Source organism: Lipophrys pholis (assembly GCF_963383615.2).
Source record: "Lipophrys pholis genome assembly, chromosome: 17".
Lineage (NCBI taxonomy): Eukaryota > Metazoa > Chordata > Actinopteri > Blenniiformes > Blenniidae > Lipophrys > Lipophrys pholis.
This window is the reverse complement of record NC_137643.1, coordinates 23621127-23639815: the sequence shown is the minus strand read 5'-3', so window position 1 is coordinate 23639815 and position 18689 is coordinate 23621127. Positions and strand designations below refer to the sequence as shown.

Sequence of the window (18689 nt, the reverse complement as noted above, 5' to 3'; positions counted from 1 at the left end):
TTTATTTCTAGATGTGTCTGAATCAAAAGCTTCAACATGGAGGAATGGAGGTGTAGAATTATAGAACACAGCTCTACAGCCGATTCCAATGGCAACCTATGTAAACACACGCTAATTAAAATTCTCTTTCACATGAAGCCATTGAAAGGCTTCTTTTGTGGTTAAAATAATCTAAGCTTTGATTTACAGTAGTTTGTAGTTTGTTTAGTAGTTACTGATGAACCAAAAGTCTGGCTTCATTATAAAGAAGTTCTGTGGAGCGTCTCATAGTGGAGCGCCTCCTGCTGCCTCATGCAGACCTCAGCCTGCGGTCATAACGCCACACAAGACCTGGAAGTGAAGTTAGTTGAAGCAAAGCAAAAGAAGTTTATTCATATAGCACATTTCAACAAGGTGATTCAAAGTGCTTCACAAATACATTAAAGCAGCAGATAAAAACACATTAGAAAACACATCTTTAAAATCATTAAAAGAAGTCATTAAAATTTAAGAATAAAAAACATTTAAAAGGATCAAAAAAGGAAAAGTTACAGTGCAGAGTTTGAGTTAAAATAAGACTTAAAGTAATTGATCAAATAATTTTGTCAAAGGCAGCTGAGAACAGGTGAGTCTTCAACCTTGATTTAAATGTGCTGAAAGTTTCAGCTGACCGACATTTTTCTGGGAGTTTGTTCCAGATATGTGGAGCATAGAAACTGAACGCACTGATAGAAGACCTGATCCAGATGACCTGAGTGGTCTATCTCGTTCTATTGAGTTATTAACTTGAGGGAATGGCTTATTTCCTTCCCACGCGTTATTTATTTTCTCTGTAACCACTCCGGGGCTCCGTGTTGGCTGTAGAAAGCCGGTTCAGTGTCTCTTCCGACTCGTAGGTAACAATAACTCCGCCCCCAGCTGATGACATGTCAGACTCCGCTCTGGCCTCGAAACGATGTGAGGTCAGCTTTGCCGCCGTTTAGACCCAAATAGGCCGGGGCTTTGGTGGTGGATAGACAAAGAGCTGTTGCTAAATCAGGGGTACATGTTCTGCAGCTCCAGACGACTTGGCAAGCAACTACAGCAGGTGTCAGCAACCCGAGGCTCCGGGGCCGCATGCTACTCTTTTGTCCCTCTGCTCCGCAGCCTCGGTCCCAATGCAGTACATCCCTGAGCGCGGCGGTATGGTAAGGCAAAGCGCACCCAGACCAACTGTGATCCACTGCAGACAGTGCGGTGAAATGTAGGCGGGGTTGTGAACGACATCATTATGCAACAATAGTGGTGCGAAGAATGTGGAAGTTGCAACCGCAGCTCACTGCAGCTGCAGCTCTATGGTCATACGAAGCCGTGAGCTTCCTCTATCGGTGACACGGCGGAAAACGTTCTCAATCCGGACTGCAGCGTCCATCTCCCACTAGATCTCCTCCTCTCACTGAGAGGAGCGTCTGAACTTCGTCAGTAGACCGCGGTGCTGCGGAGCGCCGTCGTTTCAATAAACCCAGTCAACAAAACAACCAGTGTGTGCAAAGCGCCGTATGTGAACAATAACGGGAGTGTTTACGACAGATGAGATATTTTAATATTGCCGACTCGTTGAGAGAGACGATGCTCACTATCAATCAGCAGACGTGTAGAAGAACGATGCTTCATGCTCACAGCCACAGAGAGCTGCAATTATTCGCTTAACGCTAAATAATAGTGACATTGTGACAACTAAATAGTGACAACTAAATGACATTGAAAGCCACACCACTCACACTCATGGTTCTAAAAATGCCAATCTCATGCATATATCCGTCAATTTAATAATACTATAGCGACAATGAGTGGGACTATGTGTGTGTGTGTGCGGAATTGTAGGACAACTTGTCCATGGATGGAATATCTGAATTTTTGGGAGAAAATAAATCCTGTACCGTGTAGTTTTACATATTTCCAAATTGATATTTTATATTTGTTTCATATATCTAGTATATGTCCATATATATTTAGTATAGTATCACATGGTTTTGTTTCTCGCGAAGAATGGTCTTCTTTGCGCACATGACGCATGACGAGTTGTCCGTGAGGAGTTCACCATGTCCGGGGGGGGTGTTGTGATCAGTGGGAAACGGCTCCAAATGGCTCTTTGAGTATTGAAGGTCGCCGACCCCTGAATTAGATGTTCTGCAGCTCCTGACCACAGAGCTTCCACCGGGCTGCCTCGATGCTCTGCAGCTTCCTCCGCAGCCTCTCAGCCAACAGGCGGGCCCCCGCTGCAATCATGGTTCTGGGGAGCCGGCGGATGTTAGCAGACGAGGCCGATTCCACCCACGTGTTGAGTCGCCGGTGAAGCTCCGCAACGTCGAGTCCCGACGTTCTCTTGGGTTTCTGGCTGTGGCTGGTCGGGAGCCTGAGCACGACGCGACGCAGCTGCTTCACATTCATCCGATGGTGGAGGAAGAACGGTGGCAGAATCGGTTTGAGGTAGACGGCTCCGTCTGCAGAGGACAACAAGTGAACGCATGACGACAGGAAGTAAAGTCTGACGACAACCCAATGGAAACCTTTTGACTGGGAGCACAAACCTGATAAACTCAAACGTTCAGAGGTTTAATCTGAAAGGATGGTGACCAGCTGGATGTACAGACTGCAGAGACAGAGACTCACCCTGGAGCTGCTGGCAGTCGACACACACGCTATCGTGCCAGTTGGATCCAGAGACGAGCGTCTGCAGGCCGCCGGCGCTGCAATTCTGCTGCTGCTCGCAGCCCAGTCGAGCCGAGCTGACGTCTGAGAAGGTCCTGTTACTGCAGGTCTGACACTCAGTGTCCTGGCTGGGAGTCCCTGCAGAATAAACAGGGTCACTTCAAAACAAAGGTCCTGGCACTGCAGGTTTGACACATCATGTCCTGGTGTTTCTGCTCCCACCAGATAACGTGGGCCTGGAGCGTCACGTCGTCTGGAAATATTAAAATTTACCATCACATCTGAAAAAAAAAACAGTAAAAAAAAAACAACCCAAGATCATGTTTCCTGAATTACAGCTGAAACATGAAACATCATTTTTGTTGTTAGAGCAACAAAGTCCAACGAGTCACTTCATCTCTTCATCTGCAATTCAACATGAAACGTCAAATTAGTGAGTTTGCTCACTAACTGGAAGTTTATTCAAGTCAGTGTGAGCAGCCGTGAGCAGCAGAGAGCAGCTGTGAACAGCAGAGAGCAGCAGAGAGCAGCTGTGAACAGCAGAGAGCAGCTGTGAACAGCAGAGAACAGTTGTGAGCAGCCGTGAGCAGTTGTGAGCGGCTGTAAGGCCAAAGTCCAAACACACATTGTTTTGTTGTTATTTCAATGAATCCCGCGAAGCTGACAATCAGCAGGATCTTCACTCTTCACATCTTCTCTAATTTTGATCATTTCAACACTGATTTTCAGGAAAAACAACATTAAACGAATCTGGTGACTGGCCCGGCGAAGTGAGGCTGGAGTCAACTTACAGGTTCCCGCTGAGCTTTTGAATATTAATCTATCATAATTCTGTATTATTATGAAAATGATTATTTGTGAAGAAATCCAGGAAACAGCAGAACCTCTCCACCTCCCATCATTCTCCCTTCCATCATCAACACATCCTGGTCTCGTTGCTGTCATTGGCCTCTGCGGGGCAGCAACGTGCAGCTACATCTGTTATGAAAAGGACACACTCCGCACTCGTGCAGTGTGTGTTGTGTGTGTAGTCAGGGCCGTTTTTTCCTACTTCTTCCAACGAGGCAAGTGCCTTGTGCTCCCAGGCCACCAGGGGGCCCCAAACCTGTATGCTCAGTCTCATTTGAGTAGAATTACAATTATCTTGAATGGCTGGAACGAGACACGATGTCCAGATGTGCTCAGTTGATTCAGGTCTGGGGAACGGGCAGGACAGTCCAGAGCATCAAGACCTTCATCATGGAAGAACTGTTGACACACTTCAGCCACATGAGGCCTGGCATTGTCCTGCATCAGAAGGAACCCAGGAACCACTGCACCAGCATCTGGTCTCACACTGGGTCTGAGGATCTCATCCCGGTACCTAATGGCAGTCAGGGTACCTCTGGCTAGCACATGGAGGGCTGTGGGCCATCCAAAGAAATGCCTCCCGACACCATTACTGCCCCACGGCCAAACCTCTCATGCTGGAGGATGTTGCTGTAGCAGAACGTTCTCCACGTTCTCCAGACTCTGTCACATCTGTCACATGTGCTCAGTGTGAAGCTGCTCTCATCTGTGAAGAACACAGGACGTCAATGGCCAATCTGCCAATATGGCTGTTCTCTGGCAAAATGCCAATGGCTCTCTGGTTGGGCTGTAAGAACAACTCCCCCTTGTGGACGTGGGAAATCATAGCACCCTGGTGAAGTCTGTTTCTGACAGTTTGAGCAGAATCATCACATTAGTGGCCTGATGGAGGTCATGTTACAGAGCTCCTCCTGTTTCTTCTTGCACAAAGGAGGAGGTAGTGGTCCTGCTGCTGGCTTGCTGCCCTCCCTAGAAAAATTCCAATGCTACGGTGAGACTGGTATTTTTAGGCGTGTTTCCACCGCACAAAAAGTGCGGGAATGGACTGGTACAGTCCGTTACGGTTCGGGTTTCCACCACAAGAATTTGAGATTTTCCGGAAAATACCGCTCCACAGGTGGAGGCTTTTCCACTACCCCTCCGTCGGGGTACTCAAGACCATGGAACAGGTCCGGTTTAAAGGAGCTGTTTGCTGATTGGTCAGTGATTTACTTCCCGCCCTCAATATTTTAACATGTCGGCTGTGTGAATCCTCTGTTGTTAACATTTTCAGCTTTGCACTGGTTGTTCTTTTTTGTTTAGCATTTTGCTGCGCAACTGTCATGTTGGTCCAGAAAGAGCAGGCGTGAGGCAGGACGGAGACCGGGACTCTGGAGCAAACGCTACGTAATCGATGCTCTACCGAGTCCACTCCACCGGCACTGACCGCACTCCGGTGTCACAAAGCCGGGGCGACGGTCGCTCTCTCGGAACCAACACAGAAGTAGCAGCTGCAGCTCTGTCGCTGCAAAAAGTAAAAATTAAAAGAACTAAACAACTAGTGCAAACCAGAGGATGTAAACAACAACAGAGGATTCAGAAGGTCCAGATCTGTCGCTGCGTCTGAGATTACTGTTGCAACGTCACATATCTGCAGAGCTCTAAACTCCGCCCACATTTTAACCCTCCCCTCTGCGGTGGACACACCACCCAAATTTCGGCCGGGGTCTGCTTTGCCGTACCGCTCCGAACCGCTCCGTTCCTTCCCTGAACCTTTCGTGCGGTGGAACCGTGGGTTTCATGGCATTATGATGTCACACTTGTTGGAGCGCTCTGTCACATTGAGTGACACGCTGCGGGCCGGTGCTGCGGATTAACTGGTTTCCATGTTCACTGCCGTCCGACATCTGATATTACAAACCCGTTGAACCGCATTTACAATAAGGTTTCGAAGTAAGTCTCACTTTAACATCTGCAATTACGAACAGCAACGACTAAAAGAAGTTGGTCAACAGTTAACAGGGATGCCATTTAATTCGAAACACCGGCGACAGATATGATGGGAACAATTAACAGGTTATTACAATGAGCATTCAATGCTGTAAAACTAATCAAATGCAGCTGTTTATTACAGAGCCATGGTTGCCTGGAATGCATTTTCCTTGTCAGAGAACAGAAGATGTTTTCAGAAGAAGTTAAAAGTGTTTTTGTTTACACAAGAATGGATTCTGATTAACTATCTGATCAGCACTTAATAATGACGATTGTAATATCAATAATAATGGACAATGGTAATAATAACAATCGTTATTGTAACTGGTTTATTTTGATTTCTGGATAACCCCCATAGATATTATGTGGTGTTTTTTGTTTATATGTGTTCTTTTGACAGATATATGTTTTATTTGGTTTCACAGCGAGCTTCACGGTTTGTCCTGTGTGACTGTGTGTGACTTTGCATGTAATATTGTTAATGCGATTTGTAATGGAAAAAGAAGGAGACCCCAGACAGAATAGCTCCTGCAATAGGTCATGAGCGATCGGGGCTCTCAGTAGCATGCACGAACAATCATTTATCCCAGTGGGTGGAAAAACAGAAGGAAAAGGAAATGGCAGGAGGAGGACAGTAAAAGGATAAAGGTGGGACATGAGTTTTCTTTAAAAACTCAGCGTTAAACGTCCTCCTGGAAACTTTCCAGCACATTTGTTTATTTGTCTTGCGCGCCTGCTCACCTCAGATAAAGGTCGGCAGGCTGGTTGGATTTGTTTGTCATATTCCAGTTTTAGGCTTTGCTTCATGGAAGCAGCATGACTGTACAGTGTGTGCTGCCGAGAGACTGACTGACGGACGCTCGGTCTTTTCTCAGTGGAAACGGTCTCTCAGTGATTTGACATTGAGCATTACTTTATCATTATCAAGCAATACTATAACAATTGCAGTGAGTATTATACACAATAGGTCTCCAATTACAAGTGTGAAGTGTAAATAGTTGGCCTGTTGATGTTTATTTTATTCTATTGTGGCAGGAGAACATTTATCTTAGTTTTATTACTTAAACTTGTACTATGTGTAAATAATACATGAACCCCTTAAAAGCCACAACTGTGTAATTGTGTACATGATAAAAGCAGGTTCATTTAAATTTTCTGTATTACTGCAGTTATGAAAAGTTATGCTTAAGATCATTTTTGCTTGAAAACCTAAAGCGCTTTGTCTTTACAAGAACAATTCTAAAATAGTTCTGATCTCAAGGTACTGAGCCAGAGGGCTCTGTCCAACTTCATGGACCGTCCAGTTCTTCAGGACCGTCTTCATCTACAGATTTTTGTGGTCAGTTGCCTGTTTTTGGCAAACCAGTACAAGGTTTTAAAAAGAAAAAAAGAATAATGAAAGAAATAGCCAAAATTACCTTCCAATGACATAACGGCTCGAGAGCTTCTCGCTTTCACACACAATAAACATCTGGAGGAACTGTAACCCAGACCTGAGAACGAGCTGTGGCCTCAGCTCACCGAGACCTCCGTGAGGTCATCCAGGGACAGGATCGCCTCACTGCTCTTACAATAACCAGCATCAAACCGTGAGATGAGCCAGCAGCTGTCACATGACCACATCTTGTTTTTACATATACTCAGTTTCTTTTTTATTTATAGAGGTATGGAGGATTATTGTTTTCCATGTATTATAGGTTTTTTTTCTCGATCAGTTAAACTTGCCTGAGTGGCTCGAAATGAGCCATTTAATTTAATATGTAAGGTTGACGGAGGAAAATCTAAAGAATAATGAGCCGCTTCATTATAGTTTGACAAACTAAGAGTCCCCAAATAGCATCTTTCCAAGGCACCCCACAAAGCTAGAAATGGCCCTGGGTGCCACTGTTCTCGCGCTAAATCTGGCGACTTTTCAGGTCCTGTTGGCGACTTTTTATTTGTGAAAAGCAACGAGCGACAAATCTCGTGACTTTTTCTGGTGTTATTGGCGACCCTCTAGTGTGTTTGGCGACTCTGACGTGAAAGCACGTATGGTTCTCCAGTCACCGGGTCCTGCTGTGAGCCCGTCCTCAGCCCGTCCTCAGCCCGTCCTGCAGCGTCCACAGACCTGCGTTCAGTCTGACAGGAGCCCCATCCTCCCTGCAGAGGAGACCCTCACCACACTGCGTCCACACTGAGAATGAACCGCGCATGCGCAAGGCCGCCGCCGCCGCTTTACTGAGCGGCAAGTAAATATCAATGTTTTTTCAATCACACTAAAACAGATCCAATAAATCACCTCATTTGACTCGCGGTCCCATTTCAATGACAAAAACAAAAAACAAAAACACCAGAATCAGCAGCAGAACGCTCATTTGCAGTTCCAAACATATTCAGGGCGGTTTTGTTTTTACTTACTTTGTCTCTTCCACGACTTTATTCCTCTTTCCTCCAGTGTGCTTTACAATTACACGCCAATGTTCAATTATGCAAATTAAGCGAGATCTCATTTTTTGCGACTTTGAGGACAGCCAATAGCTGCTTTCCTTACTGAGGAGCTGGAACCACTGCTGGGTGCATTGTGAGTAGTGAGTATTGTGTGTAGTGTGCATTGTGTGTAGTGTGCATTGTGTGTAGTGAGCATTGTGTGTAGTGTGCATTGTGTGTAGTGAGTATTGTGTGTAGTGAGTATTGTGTGTAGTGAGCATTGTGAGTAGTGAGCATTGTGTGTAGTGAGTATTGTGTGTAGTGAGTATTGTGTGTAGTGAGCATTGTGTGTAGTGAGTATTGTGTGTAGTGAGTATTGTGTGTAGTGAGCATTGTGAGTAGTGAGCATTGTGTGTAGTGTGCATTGTGTGTAGTGAGTATTGTGTGTAGTGAGTATTGTGTGTAGTGAGCATTGTGAGTAGTGAGCATTGTGAGTAGTGAGTATTGTGTGTAGTGTGCATTGTGTGTAGTGTGCATTGTGTGTAGTGAGCATTGTGTGTAGTGTGCATTGTGTGTAGTGAGTATTGTGTGTAGTGAGTATTGTGTGTAGTGAGCATTGTGAGTAGTGAGCATTGTGTGTAGTGAGTATTGTGTGTAGTGAGTATTGTGTGTAGTGAGCATTGTGTGTAGTGAGTATTGTGTGTAGTGAGTATTGTGTGTAGTGAGCATTGTGAGTAGTGAGCATTGTGTGTAGTGTGCATTGTGTGTAGTGAGTATTGTGTGTAGTGAGCATTGTGAGTAGTGAGCATTGTGTGTAGTGAGTATTGTGTGTAGTGAGTATTGTGTGTAGTGAGCATTGTGTGTAGTGAGTATTGTGTGTAGTGAGTATTGTGTGTAGTGAGTATTGTGTGTAGTGAGCATTGTGTGTAGTGAGTTTTGTGTGTAGTGTGCATTGTGTGTTGTGAGCATTGTGTGTAGTGTGCATTGTGTGTAGTGAGTATTGTGTGTAGTGAGTATTGTGTGTAGTGAGTTTTGTGTGTAGTGTGCATTGTGTGTAGTGTGCATTGTGTGTAGTGAGTATTGTGTGTAGTGAATATTGTGTGTAGTGAGCATTGTGTGTAGTGAGTTTTGTGTGTAGTGTGCATTGTGTGTAGTGAGCATTGTGTGTAGTGTGCATTGTGTGTAGTGTGCATTGTGTGTAGTGAGTATTGTGTGTAGTGAGCATTGTGTGTAGTGAGTTTTGTGTGTAGTGTGCATTGTGTGTTGTGAGCATTGTGTGTAGTGAGTATTGTGTGTAGTGAGCATTGTGTGTTGTGAGCATTGTGTGTAGTGAGTATTGTGTGTAGTGAGTATTGTGTGTAGTGAGCATTGTGTGTAGTGAGTATTGTGTGTAGTGTGCATTGTGTGTAGTGAGTTTTGTGTGTAGTGAGCATTGTGTGTAGTGAGCATTGTGTGTTGTGAGCATTGTGTGTAGTGAGTATTGTGTGTAGTGAGCATTGTGTGTAGTGAGTTTTGTGTGTAGTGTGCATTGTGTGTAGTGAGTTTTGTGTGTAGTGTGCATTGTGTGTAGTGAACATTGTGTTATCTGGCCAACAATCCAGTGTGTGTGCACTGCTAGAAAGGAACCTTGACTTTCAGGAGTGGATGACAGGATGACGTCACACATCCAGCAGGTGTTTGAGTGAGTGAATTTACCTGCTGTCAGCACGCCGTGCCCGGGCGGGCACTCGCGGTGTCGCACGCATGCGCCGTTGTCCGGGTTGAAGTAGAACTCAGGCTGGCACTCGCAACGGCAGTCGGCAGTGGCCGTGCACGCGCTCTTCACCACTTGTAGAGATTCACACGCACGGCAGCGGAAACAGTTCCCGATGTAATTCCACAGCTCCGTGTACGAGCCCTCGGGACACGGCGCGCACACGCTCTTCTGCGTGGACGAGCAGCGGCTGAGCAGGTAGGTGCCCGGCGGGCAGCGATCGCAGCTCAGCGCCGTGCCCGTGACCGGGTCCCGGTACTGGAAGGTGAGAGGCGACGCGGTGGCGCGCAGCCGCACGGACAGCACGAGGAGGAGGATGGACACCAACATCTGGAGACAGTGTGCTGCTCTGCTCTGCTCTGCTCTTCCTCCGTGTCCTCGACTCTATTTATCCCCGCCAAACTCTCATCATGACGTCATCCCTCCATTAGTAATCCTATATACAGAAATACTCACTCAGTTTACTCATTCATCATAGTAACGTGTTTACGGTATGTGGGTTGATGACTCAGTGTGCTCTATCCGCTCTAATCCAGTGGTTCTCTCTGCCGAGATTGATTTGATTTCTTTTTTTTCTTCACTTTCATTTCCTCTTTGTTTTTCTTGTTTCTTTTTTCCCCTCTTGTCTTTACAGCTCAGTTTCACATTTCCATCTCACCTAGCTCTCAGGGATTCCGTGATATTCATTGGTGTTTTTTGTTGCATTTTAGTGAGATATTATTTTTATCTCTTCTCTCAGGGTTCTGCGTGTTTCCTTACTGTGGCCGGCTTAAGAACCACCGACCTGTTACGAATTAACACAATGATTTTTACCAAACAAAGACATCCTCACCACATGATCAGCTGCACAGAACATGGCCGTGCTTTCACCAGCTTAAGGCCGGAAAAGAGAAAGAGAGTACGTCCGAAAAGTCCCTCCTCTCTCCTTAACTATCGACTTTACCTTAACCCCCTGGATGACGTCACGGGGTTAAGGAAGCGTGTCAGGAGACTTCCTAAAGTAGTTAGTGAAAGGTGTCAGGAGGCTTCCTAAAGGAGTTAGTGAAAGGTGTCAGGAGGCTTCCTAAAGGAGTTAGTGAAAGGTGTCAGGAGGCTTCCTAAAGGAGTTAGTGAAAGGTGTTAAGAGGCTTCCTAAAGGAGTTAGTGAAAGGTGTCAGGAGGCTTCCTAAAGGAGTTAGTGAAAGGTGTTAAGAGGCTTCCTAAAGGAGTTAGTGAAAGGTGTTAAGAGGCTTCCTAAAGGAGTTAAGGAAAGGTGTTAGGAGGCTTCCTAAAGGAGTTAGTGAAAGGTGTTAAGAGGCTTCCTAAAGGAGTTAGTGAAAGGTGTTAGGAGACTTCCTAAAGGAGTTAGTGAAAGGTGTCAGGAGGCTTCCTAAAGGAGTTAAGGAAAGGTGTTAGGAGGCTTCCTAAAGGAGTTAGTGAAAGGTGTCAGGAGGCTTCCTAAAGGAGTTAGTGAAAGGTGTTAGGAGACTTCCTAAAGGAGTTAGTGAAAGGTGATCACGTTAGTGTGGCAGTAAGACAGCACTTTCACTTAGTGACGTCATAATAATGCGACGGCAGCGCAAGTTAGTGACGTCCGCCATGGTGGGGAAAGAACTACAAGTTTCTGAAAATAGACTGCAAAAAGCTCATTTGGGTTTTATATGATTTAAAGTTGTTGAAGGAAAAACAGTCATTAATGTGTTCTTTTATTGATGAGGAAACAAGAGTGGATTTAATCACACAGTTTCACAGATAATTACCTCAAGAATAAATACATGGAATAAAACGAGATCTCGGGCTCAAGCACCAGTCTGTCCAGGAGGATCAGGCTTCAATTGATGAAGAGCCCAGAGTGTACAAAAACTTTGGTTTATAAGCATTTCTTTCACCCCTCCCTGCACATATGGTGTGGAGATCATATGTTGTTTTTACCGAAACTGCCTTCACCTTGTGTTCTGCCCCGAGAAGTTTTAGATATCACAATTGTACATCCTTCAGATAAGCAGGATGTCAGCTCGACCTTCGCTGCAGCTGGTGTCCTTGTACCGGACCGTTCTCCCGTATATGATCATGTTATTAAGAGTTCTGAGCAGAAGCAATACAAGCTGATTATACTGGTATGCAGTGACGTGCGGTGAGGTTCATGGCTGGTGAGGCACTGACTTCATCACAGTCAGATTTACAAACATATGAACCCTAAAGAGGATCTTATTCACCATTTGATTGGCAGCAGTTAACGGGTTATGTTTAAAAGCTCATACCAGCATTCTTTACACATACAAACTGTAGCACACAAAAAAGCACATTTAATAAAAAAAAAAACGTTATTATGGTCTTACCTTTACTTATAAATGAAGTCCATGCGCCGCTCCTTCTGAACAAAAGTTTAGAAAACTGTTTTATTTTAGATCTGTAATCCTTCATGTTAAAAGTAAGTCCAGGCGAGAGGAAAAAATAAACGATCGCTGCCGCTGCACTTGACTTGCTAACTGTAGCTAGTTGTCACTTATTCTGCAGCCGAGGAGTCGCAAGAAGGATCCCTGGGATCACTAGCGCCCTCTACCATGAGGCAGGAGAACGGCGTGCCTCACCCAGTGCGTCTTCGCAGCCGTTTTATGATTGCTCAGCACAAGAAACACGTTACACACATACAGTTGTTGACAAAGTACACTGTACATTATATACCTCAGTTAACTAAACTATGGAAATTTATAATATAATTCACATAGCAAAAGTGTTTGAACATTTTAATAGCGACATACAGAGAGCTAGCAATACGGTCTCACTGCACAGCAGGCCGGCAGTTAGCCGAGTCATTGCGCAATCCATGGTGAGGCTCAGCTGGCTGCCGCCTCACGACAAGTCTCTTCTCAGTATTTGAACGGTAAATGTGAAAATTCAGCGATTTTGAATAAAAAATAATCTAAAACTGGTGAAGTTAAATGGAAAATAACTTTATAGTATAATCACTGGATACATATAACAATTTAATTAATTTTTTTTCTTTTTACATTTTTTTTCTTTCCATGATGGCAGGTGAGGCACTGCCTCACCTGCCATCATGGAAATGACTGCACGTCACTGCTGGTATGCAAGCTAAGGCGTGGATAACTCATAACACCTGTTTCTTCCTTTATTGTTCTAGGCAGATTATTGTTTTGGTAACTTACATGATCTGCTCCTTTTTCCGACATCTTGAGTTTCCCTGAACACTTGTATGAGTGGGTCCCGTTAAATGTCATCGCCGCAAGGAACTGTGGGGGAACATGAGCTGCTCTCCTTTGCTAAAGGAAGCATCAGTGGTTCCTAGGCTAAAGGAGGTTCTAAAGGAAGCATCAGTGGTTCCTAGGCTAAAGGAGGTTCTATATGAAACATCAGTGGTTCCTAAGCTACGGGAGGTTCTAAAGGAAGCATCAGTGGTTCCTACGCTAAAGGAGGTTCTAAAGGAAGCATCAGTGGTTCCTAGGCTAAAGGAGGTTCTAAAGGAAGCATCAGTGGTTCCTAGGCTAAAGGAGGTTCTATATGAAACATCAGTGGTTCCTAAGCTACGGGAGGTTCTAAAGGAAGCATCAGTGGTTCCTACGCTAAAGGAGGTTCTAAAGGAAGCATCAGTGGTTCCTAAGCTACGGGAGGTTCTAAAGGAAGCATCAGTGGTTCCTACGCTAAAGGAGGTTCTAAAGGAAGCATCAGTGGTTCCTAGGCTAAAGGAGGTTCTAAAGGAAGCATCAGTGGTTCCTAGGCTAAAGGAGGTTCTATATGAAACATCAGTGGTTCCTAAGCTACGGGAGGTTCTAAAGGAAGCATCAGTGGTTCCTACGCTAAAGGAGGTTCTAAAGGAAGCATCAGTGGTTCCTAGGCTAAAGGAGGTTCTAAAGGAAGCATCAGTGGTTCCTAGGCTAAAGGAGGTTCTAAAGAAAGCAACGAGCCTCCTTTCCTTTGCTTATTGAGAATTCAGACAGTCCTTATCATGGCCGCCACACCAAACACTTCCAGGGTGAAGGAAAAGTCGATAAGGAGTTAGGAGGAACAATTCAGACGTACCCAGAATCTTCTTCTTCTTCTTTGTATTTTATCGGTGGTTGGCAACCATTAAATGGAGCATTACCGCCCCCTATTGTTCCGGAGTGTGATCAGAGAGTAATAACTAAATCCTATTTATTAACCCCGTTGGTACGAGGAATATGATTAGAGGTTTTGGACAGTGGACAACACTGTTACTTGTAAATTGGTGAACTCCTTCCTTTCTCACTTCAGCTTCCAGAACTGTCCTTTCTTCATTATACTTGGACAATTTAATAAAACATGTACCACTGTCTCTTCAGTACGACATTGTTCACACCGCCCTGTCTCGTGTTTCCTTATTAAATGCAGTGTGCTGTTTAAATTTGTGTGCCCCAACATAATTCTATTACAGACTGTTTGTTCTTTACTAGACTTCCCTAATTTAGGACCTGGTGATTGAACAGTGTTCATTAGTTTAAATAAAAACCTTCCTTGAATATCTGTTCTCCATCTGTCCTGCCACTCCTCCATGTTCTTAATCCATATTTGAGCTTAACATCAAGAGTATTTCTCACCAAAGTTTGTTTAGCCACTTTATCTGCTGCCTCATTCCCCACCAGACCTGCATAAAGGTAATGTGCACTCCACGTTGAACAAGTCCTGAATATGATAACAAAACTTCAAACAGAATATCTTGTCTTGTTAAAAAGTTAAAAGACTTAAGGCTTTGAAGGATAAATACAGAATCTGGGCATATCAGAACATTAAGTTGTTGAGTTTCAGCTACCCACTTAAAGCTCTTAAAATAGCCAGCAATTCCACTGTATAGATTAGATTTTATTAAAGGAAGATTGATTCGCAATAATCCATGACTGTTCTCACCTTTCTCTGTATATTATCCCTATAAAAAAAACAGAATCTGGATCTCTAAATGTTTAGACATGAGTGAAAGAAGTAATGTTCATAAAACTGTTTATGTAATCTGATGTAACTCCCTCTAATCTGAGTTAGGTAATCTGATGGACAGTAATCTCCTCTGTTCGGAATTAAGATATCTGATGTAACTCCCTCTATTCCGAGTTATGTAATCTGATGTACCTCCCTCTAATCTGATTTATGTAATCTCATGGACAGCATCTCCCTCTAATCTGAGGTATGTAATCTGATATAACTCCCTAGAATCTAATTTATGTAATGTGATGGACAGTAACACCCTTTAATCCAAGTTATATAATCTGATGTGACTCCCTCTATTCCGAGTTATGTACTCTGATGGACAGTAACCCACTTTATTCCAAATTATGTAATCTGATGTAACTGCCTCTAATCAGAGTAATGTAATCTGATGTACCTCCCTCTAATCTTATTTATGTAATCTCATTGACAACACCTTTTATCTGAGTTATTTAATCTGATATGATTTCCTCTAATCTGAGTTATTTAATCTTCTGTATCTCCCTCTAGTCCAAATTTTGTAACCTGATACCAAGGACTGTCTGCGTGTTTCTCTGAAATGTCTAAGTGATTCCCAGGAACTTCTCTGGATATTTTCCAGACTCACAGTTGAGACATTTAATGGAATTCCAGATATAGACACGAACAGCTTCTCACTGCTAATGGCTTCTTGGACATTACTGGAAGTAACAGCATCCTGCAGCCCAGCCCCAGAGATACACTCGGATTCTCTGACTTAGATCGCTTTCAAGGAAATTCTAAGAAAGGAAGATACAGCTAGTATTTTAGCAGTGTGCTAAGTGGTGATATAGTTTTAAATAAGCAATAAATGAAATGTTAAATAACTGATCTTTGTTCAGTGTCTTCTGGCTTCACGCGCCTTCTTACACTGAGAAGTACAAATGTCTATTTTTCTTCCCACAGCAGATGTTGTGTGTCAGGTAAAGGTCAAGGCCCCACTACTACAGTTCACTTCTGGGTCAGGTAAAGGTCAAGGCCTCACTACTACAGGTCACTTCTGGGTCAGGTCAAGGTCAAGGCCCCACTACAGTTCACTTCTGGGTCAGGTCAAGGTCAAGGCCTCACTACTACAGGTCACTTCTGGGTCAGGTAAAGGTCAAGGCCCCACTACAGTTCACTTCTGGGTCAGGTCAAGGTCAAGGCCTCACTACTACAGGTCACTTCTGGGTCAGGTAAAGGTCAAGGCCCCAGTACAGTTCACTTCTGGGTCAGGTAAAGGTCAAGGCCCCACTACTACAGGTCATTTCTGGGTCAGGTAAAGGTCAAGGCCCCACTACTACAGGTCCTTTCCTGGTCAGGTGAAGGTGACTGCTGGTCACTTTCAGGTCAGGTAGAGGTGACGGCAGGTTGGTAGAGTGGTCGTCTCCCAATCGGAAGGTTGCAGGTTCGAGTCCCATCTCTGCCTACCTACATGCCAAAGTGTCCTTGGGCAGGACACTGAATGCTGAACTGCCTGTGTGTATGCAGTGTGAGAGTGAGTGGTTGGTGGTGGTCAGAGGGGCCGATGGCGCAAAATGGCAGCCTCGCCTCCGTCAGCCTGCCCCAGGGCAGTTGTGACTACATACGTAGTTTACCACCGTGGAGTGAATGAATAATGCAAAGTAAAGAGTCTTTGAGTGTACTGAAAAGCACTATATAAAACCAATGCATTATTATTACTGGTCATTTATAGGTCAAGACCCCACTGCAAGGCAAGGCAAGGTACATTTATTCATAGAGCACCATTCAAACATAAGGCAATTCACAGTGCTTTACAAAGAAATAAAATGAATATTTTAATAAAATAAATACATCAAAGCTTTAAAAGAAATGAAAGAAATACATTAAAACAAGTAATAAAGAATCTTAATCTCCGGATCTTTAAGTATTTATTTTTTAGTGTTTCCCATAACCACTGACCATACAGTCTACTTTGGGACCATGGAGATCCTTCATTTAATTTCAAGGCGCCAATGAGCTAGGAAGTGCCCCACTGATTCGGGCGTGGAGACTTTTGATATACAGCAGCAGTCCCATCTCCCCCTTTACAGCGTTCTCACTCTCTGTACATATTGGCGCCATCTTCTGCCGCCCAGTGCAAACAGAAGCGTTTGTTCTTACCAGTTAGAGCTTGATTAACAGACACAAACTTTTTCTTTCAGGACTTCTACTCGAATGTTAATGTCACTTTTGGAATCTTGCACATTTGCGATCTGTCAACAGAGGCCGGGAACAAAACTCAGACCTCCCTCACCAACAGCAAATGGCTCACCAGTTAGGTCTTTACCGTTAGCGCTTTATTAACAGAAAGCCTATCTCAGGATTGATCTTCGAACGTTAACCTCACGTTTGTAATCTTGCACGCTTCCAGTTTCTCAATAGAGGCCAGGAACCTCAGAAAGTCACTGTGCACTCGTTCAAAGCGTTCAACGTAATGGAATAACAGCCTACCTCAGCTGAGGTGGAGTGCAGAGGCCCAGTGACCAAGTCTGAAATCAGGCAGACCCCCATCAGGGTTTTAATGGGTGACTTGCAACCACATCAGTCCCAGGAAGCAGATGGATTCTGCAAAGCTTAGAGAGACTAATCATTTGGGCTCATATGTCCATCAAACTGGCGAAATTTTGGTCTCTAGTACTGAAGAGAGGGAAGGTTACCAACCGGTTCTGCTTCTCTGTTGACGTTATGCAGATCCCATCCATGCCTGAAAAGCCTATAAAGAATCTTGGGAAAACCTTCAACTGCTCCCTGAAGGATACTGCCTCCATAAAGTCAACCAACCAGGAATTGTAGAGTTGGCTGAAGTCTGTAGACAGATCCGGACTACCTGGGAAGTTCAAAGCCCACCCAGGATGCTATAGCCATTGTTGGTGTATGAATTCCCACTGTCTACAGTTGAGGGGTTTGAGAGGAGGATAAGCTGCCTCCTCCATAGTTGGCTGGGACTGCCGAGAAGCAGCTGAGCACTGACCCTCTCCTTCAACAACATCAGCAAGGAGTTCAAGGTTGCCAGAAGAAGGGAAGCGCTGCAAAACAGGAAGTCCAAGGATCCTAAAGCAGGCATTGAGGTGAGGACCGGAAGGAAGTCGAGGGCACTGGATGCAGTGGACCAGGCTTAATCCTGTCTATGCCATAGAGCGCCGGTGGGATCTGTGGCTGTAGGCCGAGCTGGACTGGGCAGCGTACCAACTGCCGACTACTGCACGGCGAGGGGAAAAGAGAGAAGGGACTTGGTCCAGAAGGAAGATAGACGGAGTCGAGTAGCTTCATGCAATTCAGATGGGGGGCATGCGGCAGCAGGGGGCATGTACTAAATGGGAACAGGCAAGGTCACATGGCCAGAGCTGAGATCCTTTCCACACCAAATTCCTTATACAGTACGTGTATGATGTGCTGCCCAGCCCGTCCAACCTTTTCTGTTAGGTCAAGGTGTCATCTACCATCAAGACGAGAAATCATATTAGTGAGAGTGTGACAACCTCCAAAGCCCAAGAGCCCAGACAGACCTCCTTGGGATGGCTCACGGTTGGCAGATGAAGGTGGACCTGGAAACTCCACTGAAATTCCCTGAAGCCATTGCTGAGACCACCCTTCGAACAGATATTGTGCTGGTTTCTGAAACAACCAAGCACAGCCTACTTCCTGTGCAAAACAGTTTGCAGACAGTGTATATATGTTCTCAATAAACTCTCTCACTATAGTAACACAGTGGTTGTGGTAAGTTCAGGGGATTTAAAAACAGGATAAAAAGCAGAATATATAAGGTAAGATTAATATAATAAAGTATGTAAAGTCTATTGTTTATTCGAAAATCTGTGCAAATAAGAATGTATGTCAGCAGTCTTCTACAAGTCACTTCTGGGTCAGGTAAAGGTCAAGGCCCTACTTCAGGTCACTTCTGGGTCAGGTAAAGGTCAAGGCCCTACTTCAGGTCACTCCTGGGTCAGGTAAAGGTCAAGGCCCTACTTCAGGTCACTTCTGGGTCAGGTAAAGGTCAAGGCCCTACTTCAGGTCACTCCTGGGTCAGGTAAAGGTCAAGGCCCTACTTCAGGTCACTCCTGGGTCAGGTAAAGGTCAAGGCCCCGCTACAGGCCACATCTGGGTC

General features: G+C 44.7%; 1 protein-coding gene across 1 annotated transcript; it reads right to left on the bottom strand.

Annotated features, from left to right (window-relative positions):
* Positions 1–338: 338 nt before the first annotated feature.
* Positions 339–11916, bottom strand: tnfrsf11b (tumor necrosis factor receptor superfamily, member 11b). The gene is made up of 3 exons (XM_080484368.1): positions 9592–11916; positions 2632–2808; positions 339–2462 (listed from the first exon to the last, which is right to left on the bottom strand). The coding sequence occupies exons 1-3, from the start codon at positions 9977–9979 to the stop codon at positions 2140–2142; spliced, it is 888 nt and encodes a 295-aa protein (XP_080340494.1). The 5' UTR covers positions 9980–11916; the 3' UTR covers positions 339–2139.
* Between the last annotated feature and the right edge of the window lie 6773 nt (positions 11917–18689).

Excerpts from the sequence above, each read along its gene's own strand:
- tnfrsf11b (XM_080484368.1), bottom strand. The coding sequence starts at position 9,979 with ATGTTGGTGTCCATCCTCCTCCTCGTGCTGTCCGTGCGGCTGCGCGCC. Across the intron at positions 2,809-9,591 it reads GCACGGCGTGCTGACAGCAG|GGACTCCCAGCCAGGACACT; the intron begins GTAAATTCACTC and ends TTTATTCTGCAG. Across the intron at positions 2,463-2,631 it reads CGACTGCCAGCAGCTCCAGG|ACGGAGCCGTCTACCTCAAA; the intron begins GTGAGTCTCTGT and ends TGTCCTCTGCAG.